The sequence below is a fragment of the Cryptotermes secundus genome, unplaced genomic scaffold (genome assembly GCF_002891405.2).
Source record: "Cryptotermes secundus unplaced genomic scaffold, Csec_1.0 scaffold24, whole genome shotgun sequence".
NCBI lineage: Eukaryota > Metazoa > Arthropoda > Insecta > Blattodea > Kalotermitidae > Cryptotermes > Cryptotermes secundus.
The window spans coordinates 257067-284138 of record NW_019718270.1 but is presented as its reverse complement, the minus strand read 5'-3'; the positions used below and the strand labels follow the sequence as shown (position 1 = coordinate 284138).

The 27072-nt window shown below is 40.4% G+C and overlaps 1 protein-coding gene across 6 annotated transcripts in view; it reads left to right on the top strand.

The window, feature by feature from the left end:
- LOC111866191 overlaps positions 1 to 27072 on the top strand; it is a 78180-nt gene that overhangs the window by 12319 nt on the left and 38789 nt on the right. For all 6 annotated transcript variants that reach the window (XM_023855278.2, XM_023855361.2, XM_023854948.2 and 3 more), the window contains exons 3-7: positions 8254 to 8382; positions 16216 to 16382; positions 17288 to 17576; positions 20496 to 21104; positions 22963 to 26427. In XM_023855278.2, the coding sequence (XP_023711046.1) occupies positions 8256 to 8382; positions 16216 to 16382; positions 17288 to 17576; positions 20496 to 21104; positions 22963 to 26427 (4657 nt within the window). In that variant the 5' untranslated portion in view covers positions 8254 to 8255. The remainder of the gene's footprint in view (positions 1 to 8253; positions 8383 to 16215; positions 16383 to 17287; positions 17577 to 20495; positions 21105 to 22962; positions 26428 to 27072) is intronic.

Here is a 27072-nt window from a genome sequence, read left to right as displayed (position 1 = left end):
TTTGGAGTCAGTGCAAAAATTTTAACATGTTTTATACAATCTGTAAATTACAATATCTGATTCTATATTCTTTCGAGAAAAAAACAGCGTTTATTTCGTTCGTTTATCACAGAAATTGCAGAAATAGGAGCAAATTTAGTAAGTGACTTCAATTTTTACGGATTTCTAATCGCGGGTATTTAAATTTATTCCGTACGGCTGCCTATACCGGAATTTAAATGCCCGTAGGATAAATGTTAAGTGCTGGTGCTGTATGCTGTCATTGGGTAATCAGAGTATAGTTACACATATTGAGCTTTGCTTGTATTTGATCAGATCTAAGAAATATAAGGAATTATTATTAGAATTTTGGAAAACAGTTCTAAACATATAAGGGTTAAGTTCTGCAAAACCTTGCATGGTCAGATTTTATGTTGGAAATGACTATACATATGTGTTTTGTCATATTTTGTATATTGATATGATAGTACTTGACAGTAAAAGTAATGTGACTGACTTATATCCAGCGTATCTTAATTTGTGATGGTAGCTTGTAAAAAAGGAAAAAAAAAAAGACACATGATGCATGCAGTATTTAAGGCTAGAATGGCTACAGTGGAAGAGAGTGGAAATTTTTGTGTAAAATCAGATTTACACAAGTTGAGTCTTGCATAACCTGGGGAGGATAAGTAGTGATATTTGTTGACTCTTCAAATGATGTAACAGGAGGTAGCTGTTACTTCTCCTTACATGAGGTAACACATTTGTATTGTACTTGGTTGTTCATTGTAGACCTGAAGTCCTTTCTGGTCTCTCCCAGCATTATCATCATTTTTTTGTGTTCAAGTTTGTAGGGAGTCCATGATTTTCTGTAACAGCAACTTTTTTCATTAATTTGTAACATTTGTGCTTCCACAAATCACCATTAGGGCTAAGCATTTCATTCGTGCATCTTTGGAGTCAATATATTGTCAAAGTTATTCTAGTATTTGTCATCACTGAGTCCCCGAATTACCACCTGTCATCATTGTCTGTAATTATTGTAATAAAGTCATCAAAATTCAGTCTCCTCAGTTAATCGTTTTTGCAATAATAATATGTCCATTTACAGACACAGGTGTCATTTGGAATCAACATGAGTAACAACCCAACCCCCTCAGAATTTAATGATACTTTAGTCTAACTGTCATCCTGGTGGAGAAATAAGTATTTTTGCCACATATTATTGCTTTGTGGCCCTTAGAATTATAGGAGATCACTTCCAAAGTTGTCGGAAAAACTCATTTGGGCACAAGTTATCTTAGAGATGGTGGCATAACTTCCACCCAAACTGAGGTAGAGATTTCATTCTATGCTCACTCATAAGCTAACAAAATGTCCTTTCAGATGACATATTACTCCAATGTATTCAGCAAAGGTATGTTTTCAGAGTCGTCAGATTTAGCCTTTGACTTTGTATTTTTCAAAGTATGTTATTTTAATTTTTTTGAAAATATATATCGGGTAACTGGAAATGGCATGTTTTAAATTCTGTGCATTTATTAATTTAGAGTAATGTAAATTAACTATGTTATGAGGGCTATTCAGAAAGTAACCTCCATTTATTTTAGGCATATAATGTAGGTTCCCGGGAGAGGTAGTGTCCCTTGACTCATTTCCTTGTAAACCATCACATAACTGTCCACATGGTGTTTGTTCTTGTCTCTGCAGAGTGATTATCCTGCCAGCTTCAAAATTTACACTCTTATCCACTTTCTTCATGCTATAAACATGAGTGCTGCAGAAATCCATCATGAATTATGCGTGGTTTAAAGCCAAAATGTAATGAGTGGAAGAACTGTAAGAAGGTGGTGTAGAATGTTCAAAGATGGTCGAACAAATGTTCATGATGAAAAGCAGAGTGGTTGGCCATCTGTAGTGAGTGACGATCTTGTTAAAAGTGTTGACCAGAATATTTGTGAAAGATCACGCTTCAACTTTTCAGAACTTTTATGTGAATTTTCACAAATTTCGTGCACTGTTCTGTGTGAAATTATCACAGTTAGGCTAGGCTATCACAAGTTTTGTGCAAGATTGGTTCCAAAAATGTTCATGAGTATGCACAAAATGCAGAGAATGGCTTTGACTTTGTCTCTTTTAGAGCAGTACCACAAAGATGATCACATCGTATGAGTAACAGATGATAAAACTGGATTTCATTTGTGAATGTTGAAACCTAAGAGCAGCCAAAGCAGTGCGTGTACACATTCACCAGACAAGCCAAAAAAATTTTTAACAGATGTCTGTCTGCCTGCCAGAAAGTTGATGGTACCTGTTTTCTGGGACAGGATGCTGATGGTGGAATTCACACAATGAGAGACCGCATTAATGTCAAAAGGGTACTGCGAAACACTAACGAAAAACTACTTAGGGCCTGTAAGAACAAAAGGCATGGAATGCTGACATGCAGTGTAGTGCTCCTTCATGACAATGTGCATTTGTATGCAGCTGCTCATACTCAAGCACTGCTGGAGCATTTCATCTGGGAGTTGTTTGACCTTACAGCCCTGACCTTGCTCTGAGTGACATACCTGAAGGACTGGTTAAGATCACAAAGCTTCAGTATTAATGAGTTGATGGGAGATGTCAAAATGTGGCTGAGCTCACGGGCAACAGAGTTCTTTCACACAGGCATACAAAAACTTATTCCCCGATACAAGAAGTGCCGCAGTTCTGGGGGTGACTACATTGAGAAGTAGCTTAAATATGTATGTATTTTTTGTATATTTTTTTTCCTCATTGCTTGTTCTGTTAACAGCCCACCGGAGGTTACTTTTCGAATATCATATGTATAAAGAATATATTTTTACAATAACATGTCTTTAAGTTTATTATTATAGATAGACAATTATGTCTTGTGAAAACAATGTGTGGAAGTTTTTATATTACAACGAGCAGTACATCTGTGGAAACCGAATTTTATTAGCTGTACATGTTTGACAGGTTACAGTATGCCTGACTTGCATCAGTTAATATTTATGCCTTTGATATAAGGCATACATTGTCTGCAGTATTTGCAGGTCTGAGTAGATTTCATGAGGTCTACTCTCTGTGGCCTGAAAGTCCTATGGCTCAGTGTTTTGCAGGCATTTGAGATGTTGACTTGTGCCAGACTTCATTCTCTGATTGCATATAAGAGATATTTACTATTTTGTTGATTCAATGCATTTTCAATAATTATGGCATCTTCTGTCACCAGTGTTTTGTGTTGTCGCCCATTTAATGAAAGTGGACGTAGTAATGTCAAAGAGAAGTTAAGAAACATACTTCCTTGGATAACAGATAAGCTTCCCCAGTTAAATAATGATCACAAAGGCTCGTACAAGTATCAGTAAGAAGATATCAAAGATAAAGTATGGTGCATCAAATAAAAATATCGCAGTGATGGTGATGAGATCGAACATTTTTCCGACTGCATTGGAGTCCTTAAGCGAAAGTTTGCAATTGATTGATGAGTCACCCACCAAAATGAAAAGGACCCTACAAGCAAAATGAAAGCAACTGAAAATGCTCTGAAAACAAGAATTCTTAATATACCTGAAAATATTACTTCAAGTGTGGTTTCTTGAGTGCCTGATGATGAGATTATAAAACGAAAAGAAAAATTTCATGATTCATTGACTTCAGAAAATTGAAAGGTGACTGTTCTTCCTAAGAGTTGGAGTGGCACACTTGGACTCTAAAAAGGCTTGCAGCAACCATGAAATTATTAAATTATGTAGGAATGGGCTTAGTCCAATATGCACAACATCAGTTTTGATTTTGTCACACAAAGCAAATACATAGAAGATGGAAGGATTTTGCCCAGTCAGTTTACAACAACTGAAATTGTACATGGGCCTCAGTAGCTCTGTATATTCAAGCTGATTAAGAAAGGTATACATAACAAAAAATTATTCTGCTTCTCCTAATTATACACAGAATTGTGTGATTAGTATGCTAAAAGGCATATTTGAATTGGAAGACATCACAGGATTTGTGTCATGAATATAATAATTTTCAGTATTTAGGGTATGTATTATCCCTCTGAGGAATCAAATGACATGAAAATAAGTCTTCCTCATGGGCCCTATTTACTATACATATATCTAGCTGTGCCAGATATTTTGTGACTTCCTCAATCAGCAGCTCTGGCAAAAGGTAGTCCTAATACTGCAACAGGATGTACATACACATTAACCCTACAGTGTGGCTTCATGTATTTAAATGCCCTGTATGCAGTTCCATGTACAACATACTTTCTGCTGCAGGCTTTATTTTTCTACCCTTTAGCTGATGAAGGAAATTCTCTATTGAAATACAAACAACAAACTCCGTGGCCTGTGGTCCACAAGTGAACTATACTGAGTGAGCAACTGCTGTTTGTCAGCGAAGTTAGTGCCGAATTTTGCGGATAGAAGGTGCTGCGTGGTCAGTGCAACAGATCCCCACACCCGGTAATCTCAGTTTTCTAGACTGGAGCTGCTATTTCCTTGAAATAGCCCCTCAGTTATCCACATGAGGCTGAGTGAACTCCATTCCAGACCCACTACTTCTCAGAAAATCTGGTAGCGCCAGGAATCGAACCTGGACCTCTGGATCTGTAGCCAGGAACTCTTTACCACTAGACCATGGAGGCGGTTGGGGTTTGCATCATGCTGTGTAAAAATGAATGTCTCCTTTTTTACATGTCAGTGACATTAGTTACCATGCAGCTGACAACTCAGACTCAAATCAAAAGTTTGACAACAGTCTTTGTGGCTGAACCATGAGCCATCTGTGGACACTACAGAGTTTGAAATTAATGAAGCTGTAAATGAAGTTTTGGATGATGATATGGGACAGTGTAGTTCAGGTGATGATAGTTACTTTGATGATTATTACACCCACTTAATGATTCCTGGAACACACTTTTTGAATAGTGGAAGTGTAAGTGATGGTGATGAATAACGAAGTGTGGCATGTGATGAATAAGGTGTAGGAATGGGAGGGCAGTCAGTGAAGTTTGTGTGGCAAGATATAAGCACATTGTCTGCTTAATGGAAAGCATTGTGTGGTATCCATGGCCCACATTTTGACATATCTAATATGGTTAAAATGGTCATATTTGAAATAGTTTTTGAACATCTCTGACAAAACTAACAAACTATCAGAACCCTGTGAATCTAGCATGGGCTGTGTTTGTTGTTTCGTTGTTTGTGCAGTGCATAGCACGGAACTGACAGACAAAACATCAGTGATTGTTATAAAGCTGCTGGAACATCATCTTGATCATGGCCACATTCCATAGAGGGGGAGTTTTTTTATTGTCTAGAAATGACCCAGTTTTTGAAATCCAAAAGCACAGACTATGTAGATGTTTTACATACCACCAGGAGCAATTCCCCCACTTTTGTGAAGAACGAAGAAGGATGAAATACTGAAGAGGGAGAGCACACATCTGATGGGATCAGAAAGGAGTTACCACAATTTTGATGTCCCAAAAAGACAAAATGTGCTCCAGAGTAAATAAAGCAGTGAGTGGAGAGACAGACTCCGTAATTGTGTATAGCTACATCCATAACATGGGAGCAATTCATCTCTGATATCAGATGGTACAGCCTTATTTGCTTCATTGAAAGGAAGGTGCTAAGTGGCATATGAAATTATTCATAAATTTATGAATATGAAGAATTCTTAAGAAACATGTTGCTTTAAGTTGCCGCTGTAATAGAAGTGAAGGACAGCCCCAACTTGATGTTTTAAATGTGCATGCGCACATTTTGAGAAATTCAGGGTCAAAGGTTAAATTTGAAGACCTTGAAAACATACCTGTGTTGAATATGTTAGTTTAATAGGTCATTAGAAAGGACATTTTGTTAGCATAGGAATGACCATAGACTGAGCTTTGGGTGGGTGTTGTGCTGCCACCTCTAAGATAACTTGTGCCCAAAAGACAAAAGTTCCCCACTCCCAATTTGGAAGTCTGCTGTCAGAATTATAGCAGCCACAGAGCAGTAAAATTTGGCAGGAATACTCGCCTACATTGGGGACTACAATCTCACAAAAAAAAAATCATTAAACTCTGAAGGGGACAGGTTGGAAGTGTCTCCATTCTATGTTAATTTTATGTGGAATGTTCCTGTTCAAATGCTCTCATGGCTGAAATGACGGCATTTGATTAAAACTGTGCCCCATTTTCTAAAAGTACAAATTTCCCCAAAACTATCTGATGAAAGTATAAATTAAAAAGTATCAAAGGGAACAAGGCATTCATGGTGGCATTACAGAAATTTGTATTCCGTAATTTGTTGTATGTAAAAGACCGGTGTATGAACCTGTTCTAAGGAAATCAAAAAAGCAGGTGTTACTTTTATTCACCTGTCTTCTGCTTTGTTGCACAGCAAGGTGCTGCCCTCACACTCTAGTGTGATAATCCATGAAGTAAGCAATAATGTTCAAGCCAGTGCCATATGTTTGACATGAGGAAGGTGTACAATTATCTCCTGTGAATAAAAGAGATGCAACACTACAGTTGCTTCCTCAGGGTGATTAGTGGTTGTTGCTGCTGGCTACCAGGAAGTTTATTTTTGGTATAGGCTCATACCTTTCTGAATGAACGTGTTTGACATTCTGTGACTTGGTTACAAAACGCACTGTCATAGTCCTCAGCAGTTCCGGGTTTCATACTGTTAACATAATCACAGAAATTTCCATTTAATGGAGGATATTCATGCACATATTTATAGTTTATATAGCAACACTGCCAGTAGCTCAGAATAAAATGTTGAATGTTAGGATGATTAGTGAATAATTATTAGAAATGAAACAGTTGTGATCTAATTTTAGGTACTACCCAACCATGTGTCTGAAGGGACTGAATATAACTACAAAGGTTCTTAATCAGTAGTCAGACTGACAGCATCTCAAATACAAGTCAGAAATGTTATGGCTTGAGCAAGCTTGGTGTATAACGTGCAGCAGTAATTTCCATCTTTTGTTTGATGTTTGCTCACCTATGCTTGTGGTTTGTATAGTGACTGTGTCAGTAGCTCACAGTATGAAGCTTTGAACAGTAGGATGGTTGGTGAATAATTATTGGATGCAGAAGGAAATGATCATGGTCCAAGTTGAAATACAATCCTGGCATTTGCCTGGAAGGACTGTAGAAAACAATTTCATTTAATGTAGTAACTGTCCCATCAGAATTTTAAGTGATCACTTATCAAATACAGATTAGAAATGTGATGGCTTGACCCAGTTTTCTTTGTAGGGAGCATACTACTCAGGATATAAACATTACCGTGTTTCCAAACTGGAGCTGTTAGGTAAGCCCTAGTCCAGAAATGAATTGAATATTGCTGTTATTCATGACTAATTCCCTCTCCCCTTCTCTGTAACCTGCCAGTTTTCCACCTTTGCTCATTTCTGTCCTGGATATGGAGCTGTATAACATGCCACATTCTCAGCTTTGCTCACTTGTGCCCTAAAGATGGAGGCAGTTTATTCCTCTGAAATGTTGGTACCTGTCTACCAAACTGCACAATGTCATGACCATGGGAACCACAGTATGTATGTAAGTGAAATTGTTCTAAATTTACCAGAACTCCTTCAGAGATTCTAATGAATTGTGTTCAGTCTTCTGTAATTAGTGCCAAAAACAAGTGCATCTCAAGTACTGTCATGTCAGATAGAGGTTAGGATCCTTCTATAAATTCCAAATATTTGTAATACCTTACTGCCTCATCCACCTATAGTTGAACTACTGTGGTCCTTGTTGACATGAGTTCTCAAGCCACATTGTCTGCAAGGAGAGAAGTGAACAACCCCGATGCATTCTTTACTTGGCTTTGTCCCAAAAGTCCTGCTGCTGAAATGCAAGAATGGAAGTCATGGTATAAGTCTGCATAATGCAGTGCAACAACCTTAGTTTAGTAATGAAAGGCTGAATGAACTGCAGACATAACAGAAACCATATTTTCTGTACTTGTAAATATAAATATCATCTGAGTTTATCCTTGACCACCTTCAACTCATTCATATTTCACAGCTGTCTTCTGTCAGATGATTGGAAGCATGTAGAAAATTGGTTATATTTCAGTGATGCAGTGTGAGCCATGATCCACCCACAGAAGAGATAAGAGGTAGCATGTCACATACGCACATGTTCATGTGCTGTCATGGGGTGCACAGGGCTTGCAAAACATACCTTATGCATTTGGAGTGCTGTGACGATAAAGGTTAACGTAATATAATTATTTAATATTTTGGTTTCAGAGATGGCTGCAGACAGTGATGGTGATCTGATTGAGACAGTTGTAACATGTGAAGGCGATCTCAAAGATCCTGGCTTCCCTGAGAAGTTTAAATTGATAGTGCAAGGATTACGTGATTTGCTTTGTACTGGTAAGTTATTACATATTTTTAAAATATTATTTTCAGTTTATCCATGCTGTTTATTAATGAGCTTTGCCATTCAGTATTTCATTACAATTGTCATTGTCTGAAGCTGTATGCCATGCTGCTGCCTTGTTGTCTTCAGCCATAGTTCAGAGGCCCAGTTTACACATTTCTACTTCACAGGTCTTAATTTAGTGTTAAAAGTTACTGTAAAGTGGCATACAGTAATCTTTAACTGCTATTCGAGTCAGTTTTGTGTGTTCTGTGACTTTATTTTATAACTTAAGGAGGTGATACCTGAGGTCATTTTGAGTGAAAAGCATAATATCAACATGAGTCTGCACCATACCGTAACTCAGGTAGTTGGTTACCAACTTTCCATTGTGGAGGCCTGGGTTTTGTTCCACAGGTCAGGTCATGTGGGATTTGTATTGGAGGAAATTGCACGGTTTCTTCAAGTATACTTTGCTTTCCACTGCCAGCTCTCATTCCACTAACTGCTCCACATTCATTAATCATCCTGTCATTGTAGTTATAGAGTCCCAATACTGACAGCATAATTAAATAAGAAACTGAACAAAATCATGGGTCCTGGTCTCTACAGTATTGGAGCAATGCATATTTGAAATTAAGCTTGACTTGAAGGAGTTTGTTATTGGAAGAAACATGTTTGGCAGGAGAAAAGATAAAAATGATCACATTGTACAGTGTACAAAGTCTGAAAGTAATTGTTTAAAGTGTCTGCTGTCAGCTTAGATGCTCGGCCTGTTTTGTTTCACTAGGGAACATGTGAATGTGTGAATGTTATTTAGTTAACACGTAAGTACAACATAGTGCCAGCTTTATCACTTATCCACTTGCTTTTGACTCTTCCAAGAAACATCTAAAGATGAACATATAATTAGTCTGTACAAGCTCAAACCATATCTCCTCAAGTCTAGTGGCAGGGAACTCAAATTGTGTTTTGTCAAAAGGAGATAAACAGTAACAACAGATATTTAATGTAGAAGACAATTTGACACACTGAAAGAACATATCAATAATGCATGCAAACATAACATAGAAAAGTAAACTTATTTATGTCTTTGTAGGTAACACAGAATAACAGAGTAAACCCTTCACCATAAGGATGGCTGAAAAATGCTGTTCTGCTAAGGGTAGCACTCCAAGTACTCAGAACATGCCCTAAGCAGAACTACAAACACAAAATTTAACACTATGTTACATGGAAAATAAATTTCCTTTGCATAATATCAATCAAAGAAAGCAATTTGAATTTACGTAAATTACAGTACTTGATAATACAGTACTAACCATGTCCAACTTTTCTCAGACTAAACTCTAGTATAATCAGACTTACATTTATGAGCAATAACATTGTTTACTTGCCAAATAAATATATAACATAGATCAGGTACCTCTTCTTATGCTGTAAGAGCACCTATATTACCAGTACCTAGCAGTAAGTGTGTGATGACGGCCTCTTGCCTTGACATCAAAGTGAGCAGCATCCAAACATAATTTCTGGTGTAACACAGTATAGTATGCTACTAACGGAAGTACTGAAACTGAATTTAGCATGTACCTTCCTTTGATATCAAAGACAGAGTGGGTAGAGCATAAGCAGCCCAACAAACAAGGTTCTGTCCCAGACAAGGGGAAGGGATCATATTGGCAGATAAGGAACATGATAGTAACGTGCGTCAGCTTGGGGAGAAAGGGAGGATATCAGAAAGTCACAGAGAATGGCTAGCCAAGACAGGACCTACTGAACAAGAGACAAGCTGATAGGAGTGCTGTATTGCCCACATGTAAACTTATGAAGAACTGTAGCATTACTGTCTTATGACATGAAAAATTTGTGGTAGTAATTTACCTCCTGTGCTCACCTTGCATTCATGCAACATATTTTTCAAATGTTCCCATACATGTTAGTGCAAGGGTCTGAGATTCCATGAACACAGTTTGCTTGCTCACATGCTAATAGTGTGCTGGCTTGCATAAACATGTCCATTGCATGTGCTACATTTAAAAAATGAAGGGCTCTGAAACAGTTGAGAATAGAATCATTTTTAAAATTTGTTGTTTAATGGCACTATCAGTACTGAGACCATGTAGTGTTAAGGCACTCATATTGATATAAATTCTCTCAGAATGATATCAGAAGTATCTCCTGAATGTAAGACATGAAGTTATGGTACATTCCCTATGTTGCAAAATGCAGTTGCAATGTCAGAGTTACTCCTTATTACTTTTCCTGCCTATCTTACCTCGAAGCCACAGTGAAGGCTGGTCAGGAGCTGGTGAGAGCCAAAATGAGGGCTGGTCAAGGAGACATGAAAGCTGCAATGACCTTCATTTTTGTCCAAATTTGATGACGCCATCAGCAAATGAGTGGAGAGCAGCCTGGCCTGGTGTATATTGACCAGTGAACCCAGGGCCTCTGCAGGAAACTCAGTAGCAAGATATGGGGGACAGAAAGGGACCTTCACAAAGAATACATGGAAATGCATGGGATGTGACTTCTACACTGCAAGGCCGGTTCTTGACGCAGGAGTTGATGACTCAGCTGGTTGTGGATGTTGCAGAAACATAGCAATTGGCATAGATAGGATAAAGCTGCCAGAGTTGTATGGGTGTACTTCCTGGACTGTGTTTTTATGTCAGTTGAAGGCCATGGCAGGTCACAACAAGCAGGTGCCCCAAGAAGGCCACACAGCTACTTGCTGACCTGCAGAAACAACATACTGAGAGATTATTGAGGCACTTGAGAGTCACTGTGTAGACCACCAATTTACCATGTTATACCATGCCAAAATGAAAGCCAGCACCCACCTGATAAGTGAGTCTCTGCAAGAGTTTGACATTGCCCCTGAGCAGTTGGGTCCACCATACCCTTGTTAGGCTACCCCAGTACTTCATTCAGAGAGAAGCAGCTCAAGTCAGTTATCAGTGGGGTAAGAGACTTAAAAGTGAAGCTTCCTCTCCTCAGGGTTGATAGGAGGACACCGGACAGGGCCTTCTGCCAAAGATGGGGGTTAGGGGCTGCACAAAGGCCACAGCAAGCCTGCAAGTGGTAAAGGCTGGAGTGTCCTCCCTTGGGACCATGGCCACCAAAGACTGAGTACAGTAGGACAGGGTAACCCGTATGTTGGCAGTGTAGGGGCGTCAGCTGTCTTAGGAGAAACCGCTGGCAGGGCTACTGCCAGAATGACTTCCCAGAAGGAGGTTGATCAAGACCAGAGAAATGAGTAGAGGATACGAAGAAGAAGGCACTGGTTCCATCACTGCCACTCCATTGTTGCATACTCTGCATGTTGACAATAAAGGAAGATGACAGTGTAAGGGTCTGACACCATTTGCTGGGGCAGTCATAGATGTAACAGGGAGGTCCCTTGGAGTAGAGGCTGGTTTCATGGGATGAGTAACCTTATGGAGGGGGCAATGTGACGTAACACCTAAAAACAAGAATATAGAAGTCAGAGAAGTGTTGTGGAGGTTTCCATTGCTACACAACAGCTTGCTAAATTGTGTTTTCACAGCAGTGAATGCACACACAAGCATTAAACATGGTTCTGTACTGCAGCTGTGTAAGAAGCGCCAGTGAGATTCAGAAGGAAGGATCAGCAGATTACTGCTGTGCTCAGTATAGTCACAGAAGGACCAAACCCACTTATTGAAGAGGAGGCTTCATTTCAGAACACACAAATGTGTTGGAAAAAAACAAATGTATGGTCATGGGTCCCAGTGGGGCCCAAAACCAGAAATGGCTGCAGGTGAATGCCAGCAGCAAATTAGTGCTCTGCACAGAGGAAAGTTGTCGAAATAGAGCCATTGAGCACAGAAGTGTTAAGAATGAATATCCATTAGTGGAGGCCATTACCAGACAGCAAATACATGAAGATATAGCAGACTGGAAGGACTTTAAAAAGTACTGTAGTTTCTTGTAGATGGTGATCAGTAGTAAANTATTTCTGTGTATCTTTTTTTTTTTTTTTTTAATAATCTGTGTGTCACCTTGATTTGTTGGTTATATGAGAGATGTTCTCAGAGGCAAGTACATCACTTTGATATTTTCATGATAGTCACATAATTGCTGGGTGACCTGGAGCATTGTCAACTAACAGCACAGTCTTATATGGCAGGTTATTTTCCTTGCAATATTTTTTAGGCTTGTGCACAGAATGATGGAAAAACAAGTCATGGGAAATAGCTAGTCACCCATGCCTTTGGATTGGATTTGTATACAACAAGCAGCAAAGTCTGCAGTGTTCTTGAAGGCCCAGGGGTTTTCACTGTGGTAAAATGACTGGTTTTTATTTTGCAGTCCCCAGCAGCATTTCCACCAAGCAGGAGCATTAGTCTGTCCTTTGATACCTTGAATCCTGGCTTAGTTTTTTTTCTTCTTTTGCTATGTGCAGAATGATCCAGCATCTCCCCCCCCCCATTATAATTCAGTTTTGTTGACACTGAAAATCTGCTGTGGTAGGTAATCTCATTTTTCTTGATTTACAAGTATGCTGAAGTCTTTGGGATCTCTTTCGGCTACTAGCATGTCTGTACTTGCATCCTCACAAGGCACTTTCATGGTATGCAGTTTGTCATGAGCCTTAAACCCATGAAACCATTCGTGATTTGTGTTGAATGTAGCACCAGCAGCACTCACCATGTTTACAGTTTTAGTCTTTAAAAGACTCAGGGCTTTGTCTCAGCTGAGAATAATGGAAAAAACTGCACAAGTGACACTGTCAGATGCATGTCATTGTGCTAGTTATGCCGTCTTTTGAGTGGCAGTTAATTATTGATTGAGCACAAACTTAACAAAAATCGTATGGAAAGCAGTAACGATATAAATACAAAATACAGTATAAATGTGTATTCTAATGTACTGTATTATGGTATGTAAACCTCATATATCCAGTAGTAATGATTGAAGTTTAAGTATCTAAATTGTTTACATATAAAAACCTACTCTTATATCCTTATATCTGTGGATTCATGTAACTCAGACATATAATTTGGAGACTTACTGTGTATGTAGTAAAGAAATGCATGCAGAAATGTACATTCACACTTTTTTTAAACACAAAGTACATTCTGGCCCAAGTAGGTAGAAGATATGTAGGATAAGAAGTAAGGAGTGACTTTGACATAGCAGCTGCATTTTGGAGCATAGAGAAAAAAATGTGTGTGCATGTGTGCAGATGCATTAACAGTCTAACAGAAATGGAAAAGAAGGATACAAGTAAAATTATAGGGGATTTCAGTGCTGATGTAAGAAGCAGTGGAACATATATGAAGAGATGACACGCTACATGAGGGCAACATAAAGACCAAATGGATTGATCATATAGATTGGATGGTTTGAAAAGTGATTGAATCATAAAATAATGAGATATAGTTAGGGCAGAAATTGGAGAACCAATATTGATTGTGTAAATATTATGACAGAGGATTTGAAACGTTCTGACGAGATGATATATTTTCATGCTCACTCCTACCAGTGCAGAAATGTAGAAAGAACTGCTGTCTGTTGTTCCTCTGCTTGAAATACAAGAAGAGATGTCAGAGAATGAGAGAATGTAGAGAGCATGGAGTCAGTGTCAAGGCCAGTGTTAAAGGTTAAGATACTAAACAAACAAACAAACTCCATGACCTGCAGTCTGCATGCGAACTATACCGACTGAGCGACCGCCACTTGTTGGCGAAGTTAGTGCCAACTTTGGGGCGCACCATAGCTCAAGCAGTTAGTCGGTGGCTTCCCACCACGGCGGCCTGGGTTCGGCCAAGTGGGATTTGTGGTGGACAAAGTGGCGCTGGGGCAGGTTTTCTCCGAGTACTTCGGTTTCCCCTGCCAATCTTCATTCCAACAATTGCTCCACAATCATCCTCACCTATCATCTGGGGCTGGTACAATAGGCCAGAAGTGGCTGCAGTGCAAGGGACTTAGTCCCACCCCCACTAGCAATAATAAAAAAAAGCAATAGTGCCAACTTTAGTGGATAGAAGGTGTCACGTGGTCAACGCAGTGGATCCCCATGGCCGTTAATTTTGGTTTTCTAGACCCGAGCTGCAATTTCCTTGAAATAGCTCCTCAATTATCATCATGAGGCTGAGTGGACCCCATTCCAGACCCACTACTTATCAGAAAATCTGGTAGCGCCAGGAATCGAACCCGGACCTCTGGACTTGTAGCCAGGAACTCTAACCACTAGACCACAGAGGCCATCAAGGTTAATTATCTACAAAATAAGGAAATCAGATAATTTGAAAAAGACGGTAAAAGATAAATAACAGGATGAAATCAAGTCAGTGGAAGATTGGAAACTGTTTAAAACTATATCAGTAACACCATGGAAAGAAGTATTTTGCAGAAGTGTTAAAGAAGCAAAATGTGGTACATGGTGCAGGTTCAAAGTAGTAAGAAAAAAAAATACAGAAAGGTCAAAGAGAGTGAAAAATACGACAAGAAAAATGATAATTTTTGCAAGGGAGAGCCACAGAAACTTCATGGATGGTTTAGAAGAAAGTCATAAGACAACAAATGAATCTGCAGAGTAACACAAAAGATATTAAAGTAAGACATGGATGACCAAGGACAGTTAACACATTGCAGATGAGTCATATTGAAAGTTGATTTAAATCTCATGCATTGCTTATCTGTAATCATCATAATCTGTGCCTTTCAGTAATTATATATAATAATTCTACCAGTCAGTCTTCACAGTTTGTCCCAGAACTGTGGGAGTCTGTTGTAAATACTGATTTAAATAATGGAGCATTGTTGTGTCTGTAGTTGTTTACAGTCAGAAATTACGTTGCTGTGCTTCCTACCAGATAAGGCATGTGAACCATGCCCTTAGATACAGCAAGAATGCAAAGTCATGCATTTGTTCCACTCCGTTCCCTGTACAGCTTTATGATTTTTTGCAGTATCAATCATGGATATATGTATCAGAGTTACTTATCCACTAATTGAGGTTAACCATTTTTAAAAGACTCAACAGAGTGCGTGTCTCCCACCCTTTTCACCTCAGGATGGACACAGATCCAGGTCCTGAAACATGTTCTTAGTGTTTTGTTAGAATACCAGACGATGGGCAGAGACCAGAAAGCTAGTAATTCTGAGTTATACACAATTGACAGAACCCTTCAGAACCTGCATTTAACATAATGACTTCTTATTTAATTTGTATGACCTAGAGAACCTTAGTTATTGAACAGGCAAGTGGCCTTCATATAACTGATGATTTCTGGTGAACTTTATGCAGATTGGTTTTCAGATGTATTCACAGATGAAAGTACTGACAGCCATGTACTGTCTCTGTTTTTAGATGTGGTCATTCACAACAGAATGTTCAGTGGCTCTGATGTAGTCTGTTAACGGAGATGCAGATTGTGGGAAGTGGGTTAGTCCAAGGCCTTAAGAGTATGTTACCCTCCCTCCCACAGTGCAACTGCAACCACTGCCCCACAATTCTTGCTGTATCTCTCATGTGCATCCCAAAGACCATTACTCCTAATCCACTATCATTAATTAAGGGCAGGTGTGTAAATTTATACATTAATTTAAGTGGTTATGATATCAAAGTCTGACAAACATGGTTCTGTGTATGCCTTTATTCAACCAAATGTGGCAAAATGCGCTTATATACTTCAGCACAAACTCTGTTACATTGACTTGAAAGTGCAGCTGACTGCTTGTCACCATCTAGTGCCAAACTCTAGAATACATGGAGCTTTGCCTCCATGTTCTTTGTATACCCTTATGGTATGATGTTTACAAATTAGAGCATCTTTCATTTTTACAAGTGTAATGTAAATTGTATTGTTGCTCAGGTAATGGTGAATCACTGCGTGTTGCGAAGGTTGAGCCATGGAATTCTGTGCGGGTGACATTCACCATCCCAAGGGAAGCAGCACTAAGACTACGTCAGCTGGCACAGGAAGGTGACCAGGCTCTCACACAACTTGGCATTCTCTCAGTGCAAGTTGAAGGGGATCAGGTAAATATTTAAGTATGGCACATGGTTAGATTATGCCTTAGTTAAAGTATAAAAATTGTTGAGGCCTCCTAGGTGGCTAGCAGTTATTCAGACTCCCTTTAGGAGTTTCTGTGGAAGTGGAGGAAATTACAGCTCTGCAGCACATTGTAGTTGTTGCACTAAGAAGGAATGTTGACTGCTTGGCCATGACATTTGGTTGTAACTAATAAACTTGTAAGATATTCTCTAACTAAAGCTTTGCAACATAGGAACAGTTGATAAACTGTATTTAATTTAGTTTTGGTGATTAAGTAGATGATTATTTTGAGATAAAACATGAAATATATGATATAAATAGAAAATTGTTTCAGTCTGGTGAACTTAGTGGAATGTGCAGAACCCCTGGGGAATCTTTTTATTGAACAAAGTTTGGGAATCATTGCACTAGACCAATATCAGTGTGTTAAACGATGAAGGCCACTCCTCAAGAGTCAAGGCATAATGTCTCATTCCTACTGTGGCTGCAGGTACTCCCTCACCAGTGGAACATGAATAATTGTCATTTGACATCTTGGATAATACTGCATCATTAATCATTCCATTGATAGTGTGATGCTTCATTTCATTATACAGATTTTGTGAAACATTTCATTATTCTGTTATCCTTATCTTAAGATCAAGAAATTTATGTGAAGAATGTTACAGGTTCTACAAGATCACTATTGAAGGTTAGAAGTCAACACAGTGCTGGAGCCGTAGATATAGTCTAACCCCATGCACTCTGTCCAAACAACCCCAACTTCACGAAAGCACCATAATATTATGGTGGCCACGTTTTTAGTCTGTGAACTTGCACAGTATGTGTTACAGAGCTTTTGAACCTCCTCCCTTATAATAAAAATTTGAAAAACACCTTTTTTTTTTAGGTTATTTCACTACGCATTGCTGGTCGTTTTGGAGGGGAGGCACAAGAGATTGTATTAAGAACAGCCAGTTCTGGATCTCATGGAAGTGATGAAAGTGGAGGTTCATCATCTGTCTCGGGGCCCACCCCCATTGCTGCAGGAAGTGCATCTGGGAATTCTGTCCCTTCATCAAGCAATGCATGTCTGACCCAGGATGGTGCCACTGTTGCTGGCCCAAGCCATGCAACTAGTGGTACTGTGGCAGGTCTGGCCAACATTTTGGCACAGTCTGTAGCAGCAACTGTGGGAGGTATGTATTTGTATATTCAAGCCATATGTGCAAATTTTTAAGAATTGAGAGGCTTAGTAAAATTATTTTAACAGGAGCTTTACCACCAAAATAGAAACAACAGGTTTGCAGGCAGCAGTTTCATAATAATTTTTTCATACATAACACATATAGGAGTGATTATTTAAAATATATTGCAGCATATCATCTTTACTGGTGCTACAACTGCGTTTGGGTCTTGGCTTCCTCCGTGGTTTTGTAACAGTACATTTTTCCAAGGTTCTCTTTAGTCCTATGCCCAGACCCTAACCTGAAGGACTAGGGATTACACTTCATGTGACCCCAACCCTTTGACCTTTGTGGCATGGGTGACCCTACCAGGAGCATATGCTCCCACCGTCATAACTCTCTGAATCAGTCAGGCAGACAGACCTCCATAGTAATGCGGTAGTCCTCGAGGAGGATATTGCAACATATGCAAGCTAATTACAGACTGAAGAATTCCAAGTAAAGACAGAAACATTCATAAATTCCAAGTAAAGTCAGAAGCATTTATAAATTCAATTAGGAATGTACAACACATGTAACTTATTATGCAAGAAACATGGGTCTAATTATGCATCTTCTCACTTAATCATAGGCCTCCTGGTGTAAATGTTACCAGCATAGAGAGATATATTGGTATAATTTCGTTTTAACGTGTAATTTTGCACGATGAACAACAAATGTGAAACATTCGAGAATGAAGAATAAGATGTCATTTTAGTAAAAAAGTATATTACATTATATTAACTTAGTAAGGTAAATTGTCTGAAAAACATGATTGACAACAACTTATTGTGACTTTAGTGCTAAAGGCCAGAATAGTGGAGCCAGAAGAAACTGCCATTTCCATGCAGTGGTTCAGTAAACACCTCACTGTGCCATTGAATGCACAAGCAGCAGTAGAGGAACTGTTGGCCCATTGCTTAGGCAATGCAGTGCTTTTGTGTATGGTTTATATCAAGGTAATATATAGCACAGATTGAAACTGATGGGGAGTCAGTTGTGGCTAGGAGGTCATCAGTTGTAGTTAATTAGTTGTGAGGTGGTAACCAGGCAGCAATGACATGAGCATGGGCATATAGGAGTTGCAATGTAAGTCACCACTACCAAGCAACAACAAGCAACGTCCAAGACATAGTGTATGTTATATTGATTTGTTGACTGTGTAGATAGTGCTGTAATCCTTTGCAGTTGCTAGTTTCAAGAGTTCAGTAAATCCAATTATTAGTCCAAACCCTGTGTACAGTCACTAGTACATGACAATATGTTGTTCCTGTTAGAGAAATAGGCCTCATTTGTGTCTTTCTACTGTCCTTTAAAGTCCATTGTAGGATTTCCATGGCCTTTCTCATGTCCTATAAACTAGCAGTTTTTGTACGAAATATTTTATAATATAAACTGTGTTATATACATGTTGTATACTTCATGTACAATAAAGTAAAGCTCTTTCATCATTTGAAAATATCTGGAATATTCATGTGGACACCTTTGTTTTCATCAGAAAAGCTACTGGTATCCCCAACCTGGAATACATTTTTCATTGGCATCAAACTCCCTGATGTGTTTCACTTTCGTTAGACACATGCAGCCCATACCTTTTAATGGCCTAAAGGTAATTCCACTTCTCCCACAGTATTTGAGGTTCTCACAGCAATTGATATGAAAAGTACTGTCTTCTGGAATGTAACAGTTGGTAGATGTTGCCAACATTTGAATAATAGGTATAAACTTATAATTGATAGGTTGTTTAGGTGTCAGATGGATTGAACTAACTTAGGAAAGTTTACAGTTAAGTTTATTTCAGTCCAATGTGACATATAATGCCTTCACCACTTCAGCACTTAGTTACCTAACATGTTTCGATTCTTAATGAATCATCATCAGAGGTGTATCACTACGATCAGGAACCCAGCTATACGTCAATGTTTTTATAAGACTATATACACTTAAAACATTTATGGTGCTCACTATATGTAGTTGTTAATTTTCCATTGTCGAAATAGATGTTTGACGAAAACTTTTATAATAAGAACATTCTTGAAGTATATTACTTAGAAGAGACATAGTTTGCGTAGACACAGTCTGCGTAGAAAACAGCACTTTCCATCATTGTATCATCTTTTAGCCATGGAATTGTTGCATTTATGTTTGTTGGCAAAGGTGTTACCTAGCAACTGCTGTTGTATAGTTGCTTATTTTGCTGTCGTTGCCTAGCCTTGTGTCCACATGCCACAATATGAATGACTGTCAAGTCCTGGAGGAATAACTTGTATGATGGGTTGGTTTATTGGTTTTGTTTAGTTGACGTTAGTTTGGTTTGGTTTAGTTCAGTTTAGTTTTATGAAGGTAAATCGAAAATTCTTTGCGCCTATTTTTTTCAGCCACAATAATACACGTACAGGGAAATCAAAATACAGGAAGTGTCCTAAGTACCTTTGACTACTTTTCCACATAGTCACCACCCCAGTTCAGGCATTTGTCCCATTACACCGCTAGTTTGGAGATGCCGCTGTGGTAGACTTCGGCTGGTTGAGCATGGAACCACCGCTAGACAGCGGTTTTCGTGTCGTCGGAAATGAACCTCTGGCCTGCCAGGAACTTCTTCATTGGACCGAACACGTGGTAATCACTGGGCCTGAGGTCTGGACTATACGGTGCATGCTCCATAATCTCCCATTGGAATGACTGCAGTTGCATCTGGGGATTCTCATGGACGATATGGTTCTCCTCCATGACAATGCCAGGCCTCATGTGGCATGTATTTTATGCCTCATGTATTATTGTGGATGAAAAAAACATAAGGGAAAAGACTTTTTGATTTGCCCTCGTAGTTTAGTTTAATAAAATTCAGTTTAATTCAGTATCATATTAATGCATTATTTTTATTTTTTACAGTTGCTGGAGTTGCACCTTCCACAGAACAATTTCGTAGCCCAAATGTTGTGGCGCCAGCAGATGGTGACCCCATTCCTCCATTTCCACCACCCAAACCTCCTTCAGATTCTGTGCCTAGCCCTAATGTGATACCACCAGCAGGACAGTCTGTTGTAATGGCCTCAGCTTCTCGGGGTTCTGCACATCATTACCATGCACCCTTCCCTTACGCAAGCATGAATCATGCAGCACATGCTATGCAGAGTAGGGTGTCAGAGTCAAATCACCACCATCATAATTCCACACCTGTGGCCACAGGAACAGGGAGTTTTAACCATCATAGTTTTGCAGCGCCACCACCCCCTCCTTATCCTGGCTCTTCCCCTACACCCACTCAAGGTTCTAGTGGAAGTGTTAGTGGAAATGCCTTACAACAGCCAGCATCAGTGCAGCCTTGTAAACCTCAGGCAGGCCAGCCTTATTGTCCAGCAAATAAACCATCACAGCAGCCAGGGGTAGTTGGCCCTAGGACTGTTGGTACCAACAATGTGGCATTGTCAAGTCCACTGCTTGTAAATTTGCTGCAGAATGATGGATCCACAGGTGTCTGTCAACCTACAGCAAGCTCAGGTATGATAGTTTATTATGAATTTGGTGGGTGGGATGAGAATGCATACAAAATTTTAGTGAGGAAACTGGGAGAGATAAGGTAACATGTGAAATCTGGAAAGAGATGGAAGGATAATACAAAGTGGTTCAAATATGACAGTGACTGATTCTTTTTTTTTAAACCAAAATTGCCAAACACTTACTTGCACATGTTAGTCTTCAATGTACTCCCCTCCGCTGTCAGCACATTTTTCCCAACGTTCTGCAAGCATCCTGATGCCCTTTTCAAAAAAGTTTTGTGGTTGGAGACGTATCCACTCCCGAACATTCTGGATGACGGCGTCGTCCACAAACCGCATTCCTTGCAAGTCTGATGTGAGCCTTCCGAACAGGTAGAAATCACTTGGTGCCAAATCGGGACTGTACAGTGGATGTGTCAGAAGGTTCCATTTCAATTTCCGGAATGTTTCCATTGTTGTTTTGGCCGTATGGGGGCATGCATTGTCTTGAAGGAAGGCTACCTGCTTTCCACCTCTCTTCCGCTTGGATCGGATCTTTTCCTTCACGTCTGTTGCCAGGAGGTCTGTGTAATAAGCTGCATTGACTGGTTTGGCATCTGTCAGAAAGTCTACATGGATAACCCCCTGCCAGTCCCAGAAGAACATTGCCATCACTTTTCCTGCCGAACAGCTCCTCCGCTCTCTCTTGGGTTTGGGAGAACTGGTATGCCGCCACTCGCGTGATGATTGCTGGGACTCGGGAATGAAGTAGTGCGCCCACGTTTCATCGGTGGTCACTATAGACTTCAAAAATGCATCACCTTCGTTTTCAAACTGCTGTAGGAGGCAACTGGCAACTTGCATGTGCACCATTTTGTTCACGTCCGTCAAAGTGCGTGGTACTCACCATGCATTCACCTTGCGATAGTGCAGGTGGTATTTCATGATGTCTTCTACACTACCAACACTGATGGACAGCATTGCTCCAAGTTCCTTGATAGAGATGCGCCTACTCTCACGAATAAGTGCGTCTGCACGATCAATGTTTGACTTGGTGATGGATGTTCGCGGCTGACGATCATGCGGTTCATTCTCCAAGCGCACACTGCCCTCTCTGAAGCACTTACACCACTCAAACACACGGGTCCGTGAGAGACACTCTTCCCCATACTGTTGTTGGAGTCTGTGGTGAATTTCAGCGGACGGGACGTTTTCTCCAACCAGGAATTTGATCGCAATGTGTTGTTCCACGCTTCGCAGTACCTTCTGTTCACTCATCACTCTAGCAGCTTCCAGACAGGACTGAACAGGTTCTAACCCTAACAGGAGGGAAGGGGAGGTTGTGGTTTCACTCTCTCAAGGTCGCACAGCTGCTGCACAGTTTGTTTACAAAAAAAAATAAATCCCGGTCATATTTGAACCACCTAGTATTAAAATCCATCATAACTTGAGTGTGCATGTGTGGACTGTGTTCATACCTTGGATAAGGTCCAGAAGTCTTCTTGTGAACACTAATGAGCATTGGATTTCCATAAAAAGCAGATCACTTATGTACAAGCTCAGCAGCTGTCAGTTTCTCAGGAAGGACTGTGCTCCATGAAGTTAGTTAATAATTATTAAATAATATTCGTGTTTGTGTGATGATGTCTGTTTTACCAGCATATGACATCAATTTTATCTTCTATTTAGTCCTTTATGACCTTTTTTTGTGGTCATATTTGGTACATATTTCCCAAACATTGTAGTGTAATTAGATACAGCTGATCAGTTCTCCTTACAAATCTTTTAGTCAGTTTTTAGTAGGAATGTTTAAAGACGTAAACATTGATTATTTCATATTGTGTTTTATGTTACTACAAAAATGTTAATGTTATGTACAGGAGCAAATAAAATGCTACCTCCTCCGCCAGGGAGTATCTCAAGTGTGGGAGATAAGCCAGCAGTAGTTGGCAGAGTCAGAGGTTCACAGCCACAGTCATTGCAACAACAGCAGCAGCAGCAAATGAAGAAAGTTTCAGTGCGACGAAGACCAGGTGAACCTCCAACACCAGTGGGTACCAACACGCTCCACCAACATACAGACTCTACTTCCACTTCATGCAAGCTTCAGCAGTTGCACCACCATGCTTCCCATCAGCAATCTGCCTTTGTTAATGCAGTTGGTGTGTCGTCTTATCAAGTTGGCAGCTCCTCCACATCTTCTACACCATCTCCGCCATCTGTTCGTACTGATTCTCCAGGCTTGCATCATCGGACTTTACTTAACCCACAGCAGGCTCATGGAATCTCTGAATCTAGTGCTGCAAGTCACCAGCCCTCTGGAGTTCCAGTACAGCAGGCAGTCTCAAACTCTGTTGCCGTTGCAGCTTCTGCATCTGTCCCTACCCTTTCAAATCATCAGATCATCTCAACAGTCCCTTCACCTCATCCCCGACATCATCCATCTACATCAGCTCTCCAGCAGAAGTTATATCCCACAGGAACCCCACCAGAGCAATCTGCATTTGCATCCACATCAAGAGGTCATCAGATGCAAGCAGGATCATTGTCACAACAGCATCAAACTCAGCAGCTTGCTCAGCCTGTCACACATCATCAACCACAACAGGTGGTTCAGTCTCCAGCAGCGTCTGTTAGGTTACAACAGCAACAGAGACCATTGCCCCTTGAGAGGCTTCAGACTTCAGCAACACCCATGGCAGCTGGTGTTGGTACAGTCATGACATCACGGAATACTGGGAACACTGTACTCGCACGTCAGCAGTCTCCACATTTTACTCAAGGTCCTGGGATCCAGTCAGCCTCTAACCCTCCTCCATACCCCCGCATCCACCAACAGCAGCAGCATCAACAGGCAAGGCTACACCAGCAGCTTCAACAAAGAACTTTGCATCAGCCACCAACAAAGGACCCAGGAGCGATTCAACAACAGACTCAGCAGCAGCCACAAGTGAAACCTTTAACTTATGGCCTGAGCACCAGTGACTATTCACGGCCTTATGGAGATGCTCGTGGTGTAGGTAATTCATCAGCTCTGGTCACAAATAGTTCTGGCAAACCAGTACATCAGCCAGTGCGCCATCAACAAGGTACAATGCTAACTTCCTCCACAGCAGTTGGGACTGGTCAGAATACTTCTGTAGGTGGTTGGCAGCTAGCCAGAGTTGGACAACCACAACAGAGTTTTGTCACAGCAAATCATTCGATAGCACAGCAGCCATCACAGCAACATCAGCCTCAGAATAATACTAGCATGATCCAGCAACAAAGAACAGTGTTTCAGCATCATTACATAACTCCACATCAACAACAACAATCCTCACAGGATCAGCAGGGTTGCAGAGAAGTTGGAGAGGCTCTCAAAGATACTAGTCATCTGGTGGCAGAAGCAACAGAACCTATTCCCAGTCCTCCTGCCTCATCACCACCTCTCACTTCTCGAGGCAAGCGTCGGCAGTTCCTCATTAATCCTTTAACAGGTCACTTGGAACCAATGCCAAGTGAAGAGAGCAGTTCTGAAAGTGAGGCAGAGAACCCCTCCAATTCAGGAACAGGGGCAAATTCTAAGCCCAGTGATACAGCTTTGGATGATCCTTTTTTTTACTTTCCTTCTCCTCTAAATGATCGATCTAATAACTCATTATTTTCTGATGATGATGATGATGTCAGCAGTACAGGTACGATATCCAGGAGAGCTGATACAACCACTACAACAGATCAGTCTGATTCTGAGGCAACTGTGAGGTCAACTGGTAGTGACGGATCCTCTTCAACTGTTCGGCATCACCATCACAGACCTAGGAAACCATGCAGCCCAACCCAGCAACTTCCAGCTCAATCAGGGGGCCCAGGAGAGAAGATCAAACTCCGGCTGAAGCTTGAAAAAAGTGAACCTGTGACTTCAGCTTACAAAGTTGATGTCTCATTTGTCAATGTTCCAGCAGCCAGGAAAACTGATGGGCGCTCAAGTTCCATTGCTGGTGGAAGGCTGTTTGGTGGGTCTGCAGGTGGACAGGCAGGTACAACAGGCCCATCTAGTGTCAGTAGCTGTGTTGGCATGAGCACACCTGGTCAGACTGGGGAAGAGCCACGAGTTCCTCCCCTACACATTTCTCTTCGTGGTCGCAATGCAGCTGTTGTTGTGAGTTCCCATAAAGAAAGCAGTAAGAAGTGGCAGCATAACAAGGATGTGTTTAGTAGTAGTGCCAGTGGTAGCAGCAGTGTAGGTAAATCTGGTGTGCCATCTTCTACCAGTAAAAGATCATCATCGTCAGGAAAAATTAATCGTTCATCAAAAATTCGTGACAGTGCAAACTTGGTGGGAACAGGGGGAACAGACAGTGCACTGGGGGAAGGGGGGGCAGGAGCTGTTGTTAGAATAAAGAAACCTCCCACAAATATTTATACGACAACAATACCTGTTACAGCAGGGAAAACATTCTCAAGTGGTAAAATTTCAACTAAAACTCTTCTAAAAACCAGTGCAAGTGATTCGTCATCTACAAAGAGACAGCAGCACATGAGTACTTTGATGCCAAATGAACGGACGGTGGGATCAGATATTGTTCCTAAGGTTAGAACAAAACTGAAAACTTCTGATAAGCGAGGTGGTGAACGTGATCGGGATCGGGACTTGGATGATGTTCCATTGAAGGCTCGTATGAGGAACGAACCGGGTGAAATTGCAGGGTCAGGATCAGGAGTGAGTTCTCAGCAGCAGCGTGGAGGGAAAATGTCAAGCAGCAGTAGTACAGCGGAGTCAGGAAAAAATTTTCCTTCTGGAATGGAAGATCCAGAGTTCACACTTTTACGCAAGCAAATAGAGAAGGAAAGAACTGGAGGTTCCAAGGCAACTGCATCAGTAACTGAACACAAAGTTTCAGGCGTGAGTGTAGGCAGTAAAGCTAAGCGAAGGGACTCTAGAAAGAAATCATCTTCGTGTAATTCAGGAAAAGAAAGTTCTTATGTGCGAGAGCAGAGCTTGTTATCTGGTGGTGGGATAGTAGACAATCAGGTTCGTGATGGTTTGCCAGTTAATACAGCCAGGTGTAGGAAAGTTGAATCTAGCCAAAACATTACCAATAGTGTCAGTCTGAGTGGGAAAGCACCACGTTCCCCATCCCCATCACTGATTCGACATAATAAGTCACAGTCGGAAAGGGTGGATTCTTTGCAGAAGAATGTAGGGACAGGCTGTAAAGTGAGTATGCCTCAGACTGCTGCAGTTAGAAGAGGTAGTGAGAGTGATGGCAGGGGTGAGAATGGTGTAAGGAACAGTGCTTCTGATGAAAAAAGAAGACGACAAAGCCCAGAAGGTAACAAGGATCTCACAGGAGGTGTTATGGGTACGTATAGTTGAGGAATCTGATAACTTTTTGAATGTACTACAGTCTGGTAGAATTAAACCTTTGTAGTACTAAAGGAGAAGCTTACAGTTATTCTGCTTGAAGGAAAGTGCCAACTATAATTTTATGCTTCTTTCTTTCTTTCTTTCTTTCTTTCTTTCTTTATTTATAAAAGTGTGTGCACTGGCCAACTAAATTAATATTGTAAGATTACAGTTTTGTTTTGAGGCAACCTATAACACCTGTAGCTGTGGAATTGAGTTGTGTCCTCTGTACAGACTTCCCGTGTGCTTTCCTGTTGTGACTTCTTTATAAACAACCCTAATAATAGTATCATTGTTAGAATGAAGTTGAAGTCACATGACCATACCATTCACACTTGTTCAAGGTCCTGTCAGTTTGGAGATAGCATCTAAATAAATCAAAGGAAAACAAGAGTACAATAATAAAATAAAGCTTTGCTAACATGTTTGTATTTGGTGCAGGGGGTGGCGAGTGAGGGTAGATGGTTGGCCAGCCTCAAAAAATATAACACAGTGCTCTCTCACACAACAGGATAAATAATTTATATTAATCACAAATGCAGTATTACAGTCTAATGTTACAGTTATACCGTATTTAAGCATCCTGTTGCATTAGTTAGTG